The sequence below is a fragment of the Marmota marmota genome, unplaced genomic scaffold (genome assembly GCF_001458135.2).
Source record: "Marmota marmota marmota unplaced genomic scaffold, marMar, whole genome shotgun sequence".
Lineage (NCBI taxonomy): Eukaryota > Metazoa > Chordata > Mammalia > Rodentia > Sciuridae > Marmota > Marmota marmota.
The window spans coordinates 8,963,918-8,980,460 of record NW_026000075.1 but is presented as its reverse complement, the minus strand read 5'-3'; the positions used below and the strand labels follow the sequence as shown (position 1 = coordinate 8,980,460).

The following is a 16,543-nucleotide window of genomic DNA, read 5'->3' as shown; positions in this document are numbered from 1 at the left end:
TTGTAGAAAAGCCAAAATCTAGCTAGGTCTGCTTTTAACTAGCTTGTGAGTCTCGGGCAAAATCAGTTCAACATTCCACTTCTGTTTCCTCACCAGTGAAATGTGGCAGGACTCAATAGTCAATCTGTAGGTGACACTAACATCCTATGAATTTGGTCATATCATCAATGGATTCACAAAAGTTTCTCTAGTAGGTTGTCTATGCTTAACATTTATTGTATCCGGTGAGAGCGTGGCAGAAAGAGAGAAAACAAAATTGTGTAGCCAACAGAATTTTCACCTGCGTTATAAAAGAGAATCATTCCATGGTGAAATACTCAGAACACAAAGAGTGAAACTGCTTCATTGTGGATGGAGATGTTTGGTGGAAGAAACCAGATGTTTAGAGACCAGAAACCCTCAGGATGTCATCTCAGGGGACACAGTCTCACCATGTAAGATTGCCCAAGGAAGGGCAGCTGTGTGGTCAGGCTGAGACATTTACTCTAGAACAACAGGAATAAAGAGACAGTAAAAAATTTTAAAGAGTAGTGAATCAACAAAAGTCATGTTTAAGGAATACCAGTCCTCACTGCATTTAAAAATATTTTTTAAATTTTTTTTGTTCTAACTTGTTATATATGACAGCAGAATGCATTACAATTCATGTTACACATATCGAGCACAATTTTTCATATCTCTGTATACAAAATATATTCATACCATTCATGTCTTCATACATGTACTTAGAGTAATGATGTCCATCTCATTAAAAATATTTTAAATGATTTGTTTCCATTTGGGATATAAAATATCTGAGCTTCGTTCATGGTTTTCCAAAACGTCAAATCCAGTGTTAAACCATATTTAGTATTCATCTGTCTCCTTAGAGCTATTTTGAAACTCACAAGATTCATCATGCCTAAGCAAGACTTCATACTTGCAAGTTCCTATTCCTTTAAAATGCTTGCCATTTTAATTTTAGTCTTAGAAGGAATTGAATGTGTGTACATTTTAGCTGATGTTAATGTGTAATGATTAATAATTTTCTCTTGAGGTCTGCCGCTGTGGTTAAGTGCAACTTCTAAAGACTGTGATATACAAAATGGGGATTAGGAGACAGGTGAGAGTCTGAGCAATGGTGAGAGCAATCAAGGGGCTACTAAACTCATTCTGGTATGTGGTGATGGTGAACCCAGATGAGGCTAACAGCAGATAATATTGAGAGAGTGACAGGAATGGGACTTCTCTTAGAAATTGGATGTAATCCAGCAGAAACCAGAGGGAGAAAGAAGGAAGAGCTAAAGATTATTTCTATATTTTGGGTTTGGAGACAGAGGGAAGGGTTCCAAAAAGACCCTATGTCAGGAGGTAAAACTGGCTTTGAAGGTGGCGATGACAAACTTTCCTGAGTATTGAGAATCTGGAGACACAGATCTAAATAGAAATAGCTGTGGAACAGTTTATTATTGTATGACTGTGAGAATCCTGAGGATGAATTAATTCTCAAGCAAGTGAATTTAAACACATGTTTAACAGAAACTTTTAAACTGCAAAATTTCAGAAGTGCTCAAGTCTTGGGTTTTGCTTTTCAGTAATATTTTATTTGCAAACAGAAGTGGAATAAGACTCCTCCTAGGTTCCTTTCCCATCATCTGATTTCATTCCAATAAACCTGTTCTTATCTGATGAGAACATAATGTAAGCCTCTGTATAAAATATTTCCTGCCATAATTCTCAGAGTGACTTTGCCTCTTTCTGACTTTTCTGCTTAAGATTCAGCTAGGTCAGAGTTTATCAGTATGTGCTTAAACTCTGCAAATGGCTTCCCATTGCTTTCAGGATTAAGACAAAAATCTTCAGGCTGGAAGCACTGTCTTCTACAACCGATGCCTGTCTAGCTGTCCATCCTCATCTCCCAGTACTCTGTTCTAGCCCCTTATGCCAGCTACTCTTAACCTTCAGGCTTCTTATCATTTTAGGGCCTTTCCACATTCTAATTTTTCTGGCTGAAATCTTTTCCCACACTACCTATCCCAGCCTCTTGGCCTGCTTATGATGGACTCCTTCAGCCACAGGTTGCATTGCACCTACTGGCTAAAGACCTGCTAGGCCTACCCGGGGTTACCTTGTATGACTTCTCACTGCACCAAGACTTTTCTTTCTTGACATTTTCACATTTGTAATTACATGCTTCTGTGTGTGATTATTTGTTTAATGTTTCTCCAGCAAGATCCAATTTTTTGCGAGGGCAGCTGTCTTGTCTGTTGGCTTGCCACAAATTCTGAGCACCTAGCATCATGTATACTCGTTGAAAGGATGGATGACTGAAAACTGAAACCATGTGAAGGAGGACAGACTGTCAATGCCCTTCCAATCCCCTCCTCAATAAGATAGCTCTGGACATCTTATGACACCTCTGTCCTTACCATATGCCTGATCTAAGTGCATCTCTGGATAATACAGTATAGGTCAGCATTCCTTCAGATGAGAAGGGAACATTATACCGATATTCTTCATGTGGTAGAAATACTGCATCTTCATTAAAAAAATCAAACAAATATAGTGTTAAAAAATAATGAGTTTATGTAAATCTGTTGATGCTTAGATTAGGGGTTAACCTATTTTATTTGCTTTTTATCTACTTGAATTTTTTTTTCCCTTCCAGATCCTATCACTTTTATTTTAGACAGGATGGCTTTTGACTTCAAAGTGTTGTAATCAAGGTAATTTTATGAAGAAAAATGTGTTTCTCTTATAAATATAAATGAGCTCTTCTCCATAACCTAGACAAGAGAAAATTTCTTTCTCCCTTTCCTGACTTTGAACAACAGATTTCCCTTCTCCCCAAAGTCGTAGTGTAAGGTAGGCTCTGCCTCTGAAGAACTGTCTTAAGGGAATGGATGTCTGATGTTCATGTAGGTGTTTTCTTTCAATACAAAGATAAACATGGAGCACACCTGCTGCTTTCAGACCCTTGAGAGTGGTCCCTTCCAAAGCATGTATACACATGAGCCCTCAGTCTTAACAGGAAGCTCACCCAAACAATGCCTGGATACTCTGCAAGCAGGGTACCACCACTGATAGGAATTCTCTTGAAAAGATCAACTATTCCAAAGTTTACTTCCAGTGTCTCATCACAATGGTTTGCATTATATTTTTATTTTAGTGTAATTCAAATTTATGATATTGCTCAAAGAATTATCTTTCTTTAAATGAGGTTTTCCAAAAAGAACATTATTACAATTTCTTTACATCTGAGCATAGAGTTAATTGCTTAAGAAATGTAATAACTTTTTATTAAACAAATACAGAAACACCAAATTGTTAATATTCTAAATTAGTCACTTTCATTCCTTTTTTTAAGAGGTGTGTATTCATTCTAGTTTTATAAAATCAACTAAATTTCAATGGGTAAAACTCAATAGGTTTGTAATAATACCAACCATTATGATATATAAATTTATAAAGTCATTAAATTTTAATGTTTGTCATTTGGGAAGAAAATTGTTATTACTTTAAATGCATTGAATTCTGACTTTGTTCTTCATATGGAACAAGCATAGATTTTTATCCTTGATACAAACTTGGTAAACTAACTTTTGTCTCAGGGGAATACATCCCTCAAAATATTTAGCCTGTCTTCAATTGCTCCAGAACAACCTTGGCAATATCTTTAAATCCCCTCATTCTGTGGAAATGGCCTGAGGAATTCTTTATTGTCAGTTTACCTTAAAGGCTTGGAGGTCGAGAGGGTGGAGCAAGAGGAGAACAAGGTCATTAGCTAGGGCTTCCCATATATCATGCTGGGACCTTCTGGAACCTGGAGCTCTAAATAATCCTAAAAATATCAGAGGTTTTTTTCCCTTGATAGAAGCACATTTCTCATGGCCAGCTTTCTAAGTCAAGAGCTAATAATACCCTCAACCTACTTGCCTTTTGCAGATACATGGGACACAAAGTAGGGATAATTTCTGCTGAATTGAACCCATAATGAAGGAATTTATAATCAGTTCTAATGTATTTAAGACCTAAAGTATATTAGCCCTTCATCAAAGAGAATGATGAAAAGCAGCATTAATATGGGTGGATAGTAATTATTTCAGAGCTTATAATTATTCTCCAGTTAACTAGAGAGAAATGCTGATATTTTTATTCCTCTTTTAAAAAAAATAAAAGGCACCATGGTCAGATTCTGAAACCTAAGAATGGATCACACGCTCTTTGTAAAGGCCAATACTTTGAATTACGGCTTATGTTAATGACAAAGGAACTATTTTGGAATGAAAGGAGTTTGAAGTTCATGGTCAGGAGTTCCCTTTACCTTGCTTAGTCCTGTTGTTTTACCACTGAATCTATTTATTGCCTATAGGAGATATAAAATATAGTAATTACTCTCACTCCCTTTCAAAATGACTTGAGGTCTACTTTCCTATTAACTCTAATGAGAGTTATGTGTGTGTTCCTCAGGGAGGAGAGGACCCAATCGGGTTTCAAGGTAAAATAAATCACTTCTACACTCAGGGTTTAGTGGTCTCATTTGTTTTATATTTTGATGCTTGAAGATAGCCATTTCAAACTGCTGGTATTGAAAATGCACTATTTGTTGTTTAAAAGAAACCTAAGCTGAGGTTGGAATGTTGTTAATGACTACTATACCTGTTCAAAGGATAAATGTTTTGCCCTTGGGAAAATCATGTTGCTTAACTTACAGGGACATGTGATCCCTAAAATGTCATTATCTAATTTTTGAAAGAAAATTCATGCCAACTGATTTTTATGATATTTTCTTTGTATTTAAATTACTACAAAAAATGTTTTAACATCATTAAGTACTTTAACACTTTAGAATAAATGGAAAATGAGCTATAGTTGCTGATGTACTAAGGGAGCAAAGCTAAGGTGATGGGCTGTTCTGTTTGCAGCATGGCAATAGGGAGTCTGGAGATCAGGTACGATCTGTCACTGTAATTCACAAGCACGAATTAACTCCATTCAGGCGTCCTCACATGAACCAAGATTGAGTTTCTCAATTCATAACCCTAAACCCTCTTAGATATTTATTCTGAGTGCCTTTGGGCATGAAGATAAAGGAAATCTGTTTTCTTTCTTTTTATAATCACTTTTGCCAAAATCTGTTATCAATCCTCTTCTTCCCAGGGAACCTGAAAAAATCAGATGTGTAAAAAAAAAACTCTTGAGGTTAAGAAAATCCAGCGAATCACTAAAATACTGCTGGAATGCATACTATGGTAACAATACCATTTCATTCTAAAGGTTTACTTAGCATCAATATATGAAATTCTTTAGTTGGGCGAATTCAACTTAATTCTCCTCTAGGTTAATGATGCTTCCATATGTTTATTATGTTGAATCTATATTTGTGTCTGTTTTTTTCCCCCACATCAGTTAAGAGGCACCATTTCCTGAGTAGGGATGGGTATAAAAACTAAAAATAGCAAAAAGCTAGGTCAATCAACTATTTCATCCATAAAAAAATTCTTTGTTAACATCATTCCTTTCCCATGACTTCTTAACTTAAACCCACCCAGAGCCAAAGAGCAACTGAGAATTATGTTCACATGCAAAGTGGAAGATTATGTTTAACAGAAATTCTCTTATTTCTCACATAGGCCTAAGAGCTGACAATTCTGTAAGCATGTAAAGTATGTAAATCCACTGGCATGGTGGCTGTAGAACCTACATGATTTCTACTGGAAACCATGTAAATTGCTTTGGATAGCCTAGGTGAGGAAGAAATATACTTCCACCTGAAAAATGAAGAGTTATTTAATTGTGATTGGTTTTGTCCCCAAATATTAGTGAACTGATGATTCAGAAAAAAAAAAATTGGGGGAGGGGGGTCAGATTTCTAGTTTCTTAAAGAGCCAAGAACTAAGCAGTTAAACAGTTTAACTGAAATTAGAATATAGATGATGGTTTTGGCTACAATAAATATCACTGTGCTAAATTTCTATTACTTATCAAAACAAACAAACAGCAGCAATAACAACAGCAACAACAAAAGAACATAATTAACAGTAGCCTAGGAAATAGGTAGTTGCAGAAAAGTTAAAAGCTTATAATATAATCGAATACAATTATCTATCATTAATATTTTCAAGTGTTTTAAAATTTGAAATATTTTAAATATAGTATTCTGATTTAGCAATTTTTAAATTTAAATGTAAAATTTATACTTTTAGCAGGTGTAGCATTGTTGTTACATGAACATGAGATAAGTGTGCTTTTTATATTTAAGAGGAGTCATATTAAAGAAATGCAGCTATCTATGAGCTTGCAAATGAATGCCAATTAACATAAACTATTATTTTCATCTAGGTTTTCTCAATGGAATGATTGCTTGAAGGTGTGATTATAAAAGTATATTGCTTAATTTTTTTGTGTACAGTTCCCATGTCTCTATTTGCAATGATGAAACCATGATATTACAATTGACTGTACCATGGTCCCTTCAATTATATCATCAATTTCTGTTTTTCCAATCTTTTGATCTTTGCTAGTCACTGATACTTTTCAAGGCTGTCTCTGAGCTGATGAAACATAATTATATCTCTTTTCCCCCCCTTGTTTCTTGGATGGTGTTTTTATTCTTTAAGAGTTGTTATAGAAGGTTTAGTTTTGAATTACAAATATAATGCAAAGTAATCTCTAAAAAAGACTTAGAAGTCTTTCTCAAAATGTTTAACAGTCCTTCCCTCAGAAGTGTGCTTAGATTTAAAGCCTGCTTCTTTACTATTTATGTTATTGAAATCATCACTTTCAGTCCTTTTCTCCTCCTTTTTCTATGACTTATTTTATGCATGACAAAATTTTCTTGCTTATTGCTATGTGGTTGGCTGTCTTTTAACTTGAGTGTCCTGTGTTCATAGTGATTGCTTTGGCATGAGAATTATGAAATGTCATACAGATTAAATGGTTGTGGAAATAAAAAAGAGAATGTGGGGCTTCACTTGCTTTTTTGTGTGCTGAGTATGTCAATTATGTGACACTTAAAATTACTTTCATCTGGCCTTTGACTTCCCCTTTGGTGTGTTCTTTTATTCTAGCAAATTAGCATTGTTAAGTATAATAAAACATTTATTAAACATTCACAGTGTTTTAATATAATTATTCTTCTAAAACATGATCCTATTATAAATAACCATTCTGGGCATGAAATTGCAAGAGGGCATAATTCCATTATATGACTAAAGTGATTATGAAATATAAGCCCTGACTTTGTAACTACCTTAATAGCTAAACACCAGCTCCTATCAATGGGACCTTTTGTGATGAGATTATCCGTTGATGCATTTGTGCAGGTGACAAATGTCTTAAATCCACAGCATACATTTAAATGAAAACCTATGGGGAAATATTTGTTATTGAGAAGTAATTTTAAAAAGTCACAGCTAAAATGTATGAATTTAAAGTGTATGTAACCCAAGTGATAATGCTCTTATTTTAAAAAAGGAAAAAAAAAAAAAACTAAAAAAGAACAAATTAAAATGTTCATATCTCTATTTTCCCTAATGTTATTATATTGTCCCAAATTAAAGAATGAACTTGACCTACTTTCTTTGTTTTTGTCACCAATTTAAATTAGAAAAGACACTGAATAAATTGAGTTCTTTCAGCTAATAAAACTGTTTACTTTTTTGTATTCACTGGGTATTTTTTTAAAGATCATTTCTGTGGTTTATGACTTATGACTTTCAAATCATAATGTATTTTTTATGCTGAATATGTTCACAAGCCAATCTTTTATAAGATATTTTGGGGAAAGGGATTTTTTTTTTCTCAAACAAAATAGATAATCAACTATGATGTAACCACTTCCCCGCTCTTTTTGAAATATCCTTGAGAGTTTTAGTACTTACATTTAACTTTTTGCCCTCAGTCTTGTTTATTCTTGAATTGTCTTTTTTTTTTCCCTCCATTTCTCCATTCTCAATCCTAGGTCCCCTTACAAAGAAACAGACAGATGATTTAGGTGATAATGACGGTGCTGAAGATGAAGGTATTTTTTTTCAACAAATCTATTTGCATGACAAGGGACTCAATCACTTTTTCCACCCCTTTCTATTTTTTTACTTCTTGTCTTTTTTTGAAAAGTTGTTTTGAATTCCCGTTTTTGATGTGTTTTGTCTTCTTGCTTGTTGTTACATATAAATATGCATTTTTAATTTTTTTCAAAAAATGAATGTTAAGTTTTACATTTTGATGCCAACCATTAAAATGTTTTAAAAAGAGGGGCTTTTTTTTTTTTATTATTTTCTTGAACTGACTTTTGATATGTTTCATCCCACGTTTTGACAAATGCGTCCACATTCTTTGAACTAACAATCTTTCCCTTGTAGTCTCTCTGTGCCCATTTTGCATGTTTTCTAATCTATGTAACTATTTTAGCCAATATCAAAATGTGTTTCATTTTTTTACATTTGACATTGTTTAAAAAGAACCCTACACTAAATAAAAAGAAAAGTTAAAAGCTGATATAAAGTGTTTCTTGAGCAATATGTTTTCATTTTAGAATACCACTGGCTGTTGATTTGCTGAGATATAATATAAATAATAAAATTTTGTAGGTAAGAAAAGACAACACAACCCTTGGGTTAATTCCTAATCACTGTAGAGCCCCTGAAGTCCCATGAGCTTATAGTAATATTTTTAGTGAAGTTTATATTATTTAAAAAAGATGAAATTGATGATTGTTAATTTCAAAAGGACATACTTTGTAGATTAGCAAATAAATCAGATTACTCAGATTTTGAAAGAATTGCCAACTATGAGCAATAAGATATTTCCTGCTTTGTTAATATCAGAATTGTTTTCTCCTTCCTGCTTTCTTAAGACATACAGTTCTGATTTACGTTTTTAACCCAAGTACTCAAAAGACTGATCTGAAATTTCTCATTCCACTCTACCTGTACCTGATTTTTAGTGTCTAGAAAAGCTTATTGATTCTTTCAGCTCGTTTTGGTTTCATTGTTTTATTTTTTTTCTTTCTTAAATGCTATCCTAGATATAACTGTAATAGAGGGAACTAATGTAATCCAAGATTAAAAGTAATTCCCTGAAGCCTAAAACTGAAATCTCACAAAGATATTATTAATACAATAAGATAGATTTTCCAAAATAAAATAATCTACAGCAATAAGGGGTGAACAAGTTACAAGGAATTCACCAGTGACTCACTCTTTACTAAACAATTTGCGCTCTTTTCATTTTCAATATCAATTGTTAACATATTTAACAAACCCCTTTACAGTAGGAAATTAAACTATAGAAGTGAATTATTGAAAGCTTAAAATGACATTTGATTATTAATATTTTATAACCTTAAGAATTATTTTGGTTATGAAATTTATGATATTTAATAAAAATTCATTTACCATGAACCCAAGAAGCAAATTAAAGATTAAACACAAAGCTGTCATTGATATTTTAAATAAATCATTATTCGTGCTCAAAAGTTATCATTATGAACGCTAAATGGCTAAAATAAAGATAATATCAAAATACAAATTGTGATTTAAAAAAATACTGTTAGAAATGTGATATATTTAAACATTCAGAACATTTTTTGACTTTGTAGAGCAAGGTTACTGTTCTCCCTGCTCTAATGAAGACTGTCTCCACTTATAGATTTTGAATTTGTTGAGCTCTCTGAAAATTCTAAAACCTATTCATTTGTTATCTAAATAATAAAGTGAGTATAAAGCACTTCTTAGTGTGTATCTTTGCAAAGTCCATAACTTTCCAATGTAGTCACAAAGATAATATACATCACCTCCCTATTTAAAAAATATTTTGGTTGCTGATTTAATATGATTCGTTTTTTCTTTTGGTGAAACAGCACCAAGTAATGCATTTACATGTTAAAAATAGATACCTAGGGGCAACCATAGTAAGTTAAGTCCTATAGATGTGAATCTACTTTATAGATCTATTGTGAAGCCCATCTAACATTTTTAAATTGGCCATTAAAAATAACCTAAACTCTTATTTGAATTGGCAGGTAGTATTGAAGTTATGTACTAAGCCACTCATCACAAGAGTTATCAATCCATAAATTTTCTTAAATGTTCAAAAGTGTAGAATGTCAAAGCTGCCAGTTCTAGTTCAGTCTATTCCTCTGTGTTTTACTGAATACTTGTTTTGAGGAGAATAAAGATGAATTCTAATATCCTACAGGAACAGATATTGTGGAAAGTTCTGAGTATCTTCTATTCAATGTCTTTTAGAATCACTTTGTAGATGTGGGTAGGACTAAAAACTGAGTCTAGTTTTCAGACTTAGTTGTTTCAAAAGTTGAATCAATAACAGTGGACATAAAAGAATAGAAACTACTTGATGAATTATTTGCTTACTTCACTCAGAAGTCAGGTTTTCTGTTCATTTATAGAAAATTCCCCCATTATTTTGCCATACCTGTGACACCTTAATAGTTTTACCTGATTTCAAGGTACAGTATCAGCCACTGCATTCTGAGACTAACCTCTTATGTCCACAATTTGCTCCTGGGTCACTGATGCTCTCAGAAGACTTCTCAGTGGACTGCTCTTACTCTAATCTCGTGAGCCAATGCCCTTTCGCTGTCTCTAAACCAAGCACAATTGTATCATTTTTCACGTATGGTTTATAATAACCAAAAGAGCTGTATATTTTATAGGCAATTTCCATAGTTTACAAAGAACTGAAGTGATAAAAATAGTTAAAAGCAACATCCCAGATTTCCTCCAATTCATTTAGGAATTTGGGAGACTTTAAAAGTATGTTAATCATGCTAAGAATATCTTAATATTAACATTTCAATATCCAAATGCAATTTTATATTCTATTGAGAGCTTTCTTAAACTTGCTTCATAGATTTTTGTATACTTTTAAAACTGAAAATGTACTTTGTGTTATATCCAGGTTAACACGCACAAATTCAACCAACTGTTATTATTTTGGCAGTTCTGAATTATAATCAAATTCCATAAAAATGAGTAGAAAGCACAAAATGTTGTGAAATGTCCCTTTATATGTTGGAGAAAGATTTAGCTGAGGCCATGCTTCAAAAGTTTAAAACCATTAAATTCTCCAAACTCTAAAATATGGTCAATTAACCACTTTGTGAGTCCTTTAAGAAGAAGGAAACCAGTAAACATATTTAAGGAGTTATGTGACTAATAATTATTTACTAGAATCATTACAGGGATCTGTGATCCCAAATCCTGTTTGTCAGGCACAAATAAATTCCCACTAAACACTCCTAGATCTATTGATGCTTATTAAAGTGATATAAAATTTTGATTTATGGAAAGATGAAATAGTTCCTAAGTTTAAAATCATGATATATACTCAGATTCCAAGTTTGTTATTTTATTAATTTGAAAAATTAAAATACTTTATTAAAAATTTAGAAGAAAATAATTATTCAGGTAGTATTTTTCCAATAACATTTCACTCCTTTCAAAGCCATATGTAGTTAGCAAGCTTTTTAAAAATTGCAAAAACAGAAAATGCTTGATGAACATTTATAATGTACTGAAACTGAGCTAGTGTTTGAAGATCTCTGAGAATGTTCTGATGATTTTAGTAGCAACTGTTTAGGCAAATAAGGGATCTTAAGTACAATATATAGCTCACATGTTGCACCTCATTTAAAGGAGTTACACAAGAGACATGGTCTGCAAGGATGATTTGGCTCTAATAAGTTCAATACAAATTACTTAAGTCCATTGAATATACTCCCACTGAAGAAAAATGTACCCCTGAAATTTGATTATTAAAAATATGATAAAATATTACAAATATTAAATATTAGAAATTACTTGAAATATTATTAAAATATTCAATGGTATGCTATCTGATATATCGATTTCATTTATAAATAATCTAGTTTTTTTAAAAGAAAATAGTTATAATTTGGACTGTTTACATTTTCTATTAACATAAAAAAATCAATTATGCAAAGAAGTAAAGTCTGAGATGGATCATTCTGATAAAACACTATTAAAGAATTACAATTATTTTGTATGAGAAGCTCTTTCAGAATTCTGATGTTTCCCCAAATTTTATTAGCAATATTAAAGATTCTAATGTCTAAGACTTTTATTTGTTTTAGTAATTAATATTCCTTAAAGTATTAACTTCAAAGTTACTTCAAGCATAAAGAAGTATTTTTCAGAACCCAGCATTAGAATTTTATAGAACTTTCTAGAAAAGAACTACTCTATATATAAATTATTGGGCAAGGCTGAAATCTTTGAAAAGTTTGAAAAGACAAGTTGAAAATTAAAATTAATCCAAGCTATCTGTAATCCTTTCAAGTCTAATTTTTAAGTAAAAATAAAGAGATCCTTCTTAAAATAGCTTCTAAAATCTTTTGTCATGTTTTCAATGCTTCCTAACAATGTCCACTTCATTCAGTTATTAGGTATAAAATGTGGCAAGTCTTCTCTGTATTGTTTTCCAGGTGAACTGGATGGTTCTACCAAGATTTCATTACTGTTCACAGTTGGTGCTTTGTAATTCTATGTAATTTTAATTAAAGAAGAATTCTGAAACAGCCTCCCTCTGTGCTACCTCCAAGCATACAATTAGCAGAGTACAACGTCTGCTGTGAACAGTCAGTTAATGATTTCAGTTTAATAATTTATTATTGCTTCTTCAGTGCCAACCACTGTAGAAAAATAAGAAGCTAAAACTGTATGTATAAAGTAGGCATTTAAGGTTTGTAGTTTAGCAATTTCAAAAGGATTATGTCCTTGGTGTAAATCTAATTTCTCCACAACACAAGCCCCCAATTCTTTACATAGGAATGAATACCATTTTCTCTCCCAAGGATTCCTAGAGAAAATAAATCCAGGTTTTCCCTCTTAAATGTAGTTGTATCTAGACGATGATTTTGATATCAAAATATCTTCCTTTCACTACTTAAAAACAAAACATTCTTCTCAAGTGCATCTTTGGGGAAAGGAGTGGGAAGGTAAATTTTCCCACTGATTTTAAGTCAATTTAAAATAGTCTTTTTAAAAAAATTAAGTCTCTAAGTTCTGCCATGAGACATTTCCCCAACTTGAAAATCTGGACAAACAAGTTGAGCTAAAATTCTGCTCCTAAGTGACTTTTCATTTATAGAAATCGTTTTACTATTATGGTAGAAAAATGGAAGGATTCAAATTAGTCATTATTTTTCACAAGAAATGTAAGCCAATCTCTAAATAATCACCAGTTCTTTCAATGAATTTGTATCATGTTAGTTCATTCTGAAAACTAGTGCCTCAAATGTGAAGTTGTAGGAGAATTTAATTTGATTAAAACTTTTTTTTAGAAGCAAAGGAACAAAACCATAATCTTAAATGATACCCTTAATATTGATATAAAAATAGAGATAATATACTTGATATAATTTTAATTTTGGATATTAGACCTCATGGGCTACTATGTAATAATAATGTTTTGTTTATATATATATATATATATATTCAAAATCACATTTTAATCTACATAATAAAACCATAATATGTTAGCTTTTTCCTATAGAAATTAGTGCATGTATAATATTAATTAAAATTCTCTTACATTTCCCTTATATGTTATTCGTATAACCTTATTGAGAATTACACAATTGTGAGAAATGCATTTTAGAAAAGTAAACATTCTTGGACAAAATTCAAAGTTATAGAAATCACTTTAAGCTCACCATAAATTTTGTCACTTTACACTCAAATTTAGCTTTCTCCTATTTCAAGGTTACATGATTAAAATTGAGCACCAAAGTAGGGATAAGAAGAGTATGTTAGCTACAGAAAGAGACGAAAATTATCATTTTATTGTTCTGTTCTCCCAAAGGTTCAGGTTAGGTGGAATGAGTGAATGGTCAGAACTTCCTAAAAAAAAAAAAATCGTTTAAATGGCATTCCCCCTAAATACAACAGTGACAGAAGCTCAGATGCATATGACTTCACTGCCAAAACATTTGTTTAATACTATGCAAAGAGTAAAATGAAACTTCTTGCAATGAATAGTATAATACTATAATAATGTCCACAAATGGAAGCATAAATGACTTAATGTAATCATACTGCATTTGATACAAAGGTCTACAGTAAATAAAAAATGAAAAAAATTGTTTATTCACAGTAATAATGATACCATCATCCTTAGCTTATGGTTCATAAATTCCATATGAGATCAGTTTTAAAAAGTAGCCCAAGAGCCATTATCAATTGGTTATTTCTTTGGGTTTTACTGTCACTTCCAGAATCAATTAAAATGCATTAAAATTCATACCACTTTCAATTTGTTCAAGTTTTTAATTTAGTTTATAATTTGTAAACTAAATTTCAGATAGAAAACAATTGCTCTCTTGCTCCATGGTTCTTAACATGAGCTGCTTAAGAAACACTTTTAAAAAACCAGCAATTTAAAGACCTATATTAAAATCATGCCTTCTGCCCCTAAAATAAAAAATGTACTCTGTGCTTCGTTATTTGTGTTTTTTTGAGGGTAAGAACAATTGCCAACCGTTTGTTTTTCAGATATACGGGACAGTGGAGGTCCCAAGCCAGTGATGGTGTATATCCATGGTGGCTCATACATGGAAGGTACTGGAAATTTATACGATGGGAGTGTGCTGGCGAGCTATGGCAATGTGATCGTCATCACTGTCAACTATCGGCTTGGGGTGCTTGGTAAGAAATTTCTTTTTTGTTTTCACATTTAATACATGAAGTATGCAATGGTTTTTGATTTATTATTGACTTATTTTGTTTTGCTTGGCTTTGTTTCACTCCTTCTATGTTTGTTGATCTTTATGAACCAATATTTTTTATAGTTCTAATGAGTTGTATAAATATTCACAAGCTATGTGACAAAGAATAGCTATGGAAGATTTTTAAATGTGAACCTAAAAGGTAATGAAATCACTCACATTGTTGGAGAATGTACTGCCTGGTTTGGCTTTATAGGACTGTGAAAGGTAACAATGGCAAGGCCTTAGGAAAAAAAGTTGGTCCCTGGGTGAATTTTTCCTTCTTCTACTTTTCTTTTTTACAATGCTATAAAATTGCTGGAGGTTTGCGGTGACCTTAGAATCAATTTTATATTCTCTCCTTGATTATGTGTTTGGACTGGCTTTGAGAAATGATTGTTTGCTATTGTTGTGCAGGCTTTTTTTTTTTTTTTGGTCCCATAATAATTAGAAATATGTTCTCAATGTTTTTTGATTGGATTATTTAGAAAAACATACATTGATTTCATAAAATGACATAGTTCAGTTTAATAATGCATACTGTTCCCCAAGGAACTACAAAATAAATACAACATACAGATCCTCAGTTTTGAAGAAAAGTATAGAGAAATATTATTTATAAAATGTCTTTCTAGGTAGTCTGAGGTAGGCATGTTATTTTATGTAATAAACTTAAAACAAAAAACTAATGTGCTAACCTTTCAATTTAATGTTATTTGCTCCAATTTTATTATAGTGTTCAGAGTAAAATTGCCGTGTCATTTAGTAAATGTCTATATCTATGATATTTTCATTAACAGAATTTGCTTAAAAAGCATAATTTGACCTCAAAAGTTTTTATTTTTTTAATATTAATTGTTCTCAAAAGTTACAGATATATAGATTCAAGAGGTATAATCTATCAATTTTTTTGGACAAATAAAAATATATCACACTTTCTTTATTCTAAAATATTTAAAAAATATTTTGGAATACCTTCTCTTTTATGATTATTTGATGTTGTATATTCCAACCATATTGAGAAAAAAAAGTTTTTTCCTCTTTGGTAGAAGCTATTATTATTCTAACTTCTGTGAAATCATAATTTCACATTTATGCTAATCACAGAATATAAAATACATTAATTTTCTGTAAATCAAGTTCATATGTCTTGGGTAAAGGTGAGGTCTTAATCTTTTTCTAGTTTGCTATTTAGAAATTTAAAGAGTGGTGAGTGATATCATAGATACATTGTATCAAAGTAGGCTTGAAATATTTCTGTAGCTTTGCTCAAGTATTCATGGTTCGAGTGTCTAGTTCTGCATCAATTCAGTAGTTTTATAATTTCAATAGGCAGGGATGAGTGTCTTCTCATCGATGAAAACCCTGCATATTACAAGATACAGAAGAGTTTCTAGTTTTCTTAAATATCTAAGTCTTGTTTGTTTCCTATAGAACACTTTATGTAAGGGTCTTCACTTATCTTCAATACTTTAACTTAATTTATGATATTGTTTATGATTGAGTTATTTTCATTGGTTATTATACTCGTATATTTCTGAATGGTGCAGGTTGAAAATCCTGAGCAGTGACCAGTTTGCAGAGGAAGAATTTAAAATTAAATACCAATAGTGGTAACAGTGTTTTCAAGGACTTGGATGTTCAGCCAGTCATATATGTATTTATTTTAAGCTCTTTGGCCACACATTATGTTGCCCTTTTCTTTCATTGGTTGTACCAACATAAAATGCAATTTGCAAAAATGAACTTTGTTGTTTTGTTGATTGAAGCTTTACTTCTTTATCCACTTACCCACCCACCCTCCCTTCCTTCCTT

General features: G+C 31.8%; 1 protein-coding gene across 10 annotated transcripts in view; it reads left to right on the top strand.

Annotated features, from left to right (window-relative positions):
• The window catches only part of Nlgn1 (neuroligin 1), an 861,540-nt gene that overhangs the window by 363,288 nt on the left and 481,709 nt on the right, over window positions 1–16,543 (top strand). For 7 of the 10 annotated variants that reach the window (XM_048814272.1, XM_048814274.1, XM_048814273.1 and 4 more), the window contains 2 exons: window positions 7,943–8,002; window positions 14,517–14,669. In XM_048814272.1, coding sequence (XP_048670229.1) covers window positions 7,943–8,002; window positions 14,517–14,669 — 213 coding nt within the window. The remainder of the gene's footprint in view (window positions 1–7,942; window positions 8,003–14,516; window positions 14,670–16,543) is intronic. The other 3 variants (XM_015494255.2, XM_048814278.1, XM_048814276.1) reach the window with 1 other exon arrangement.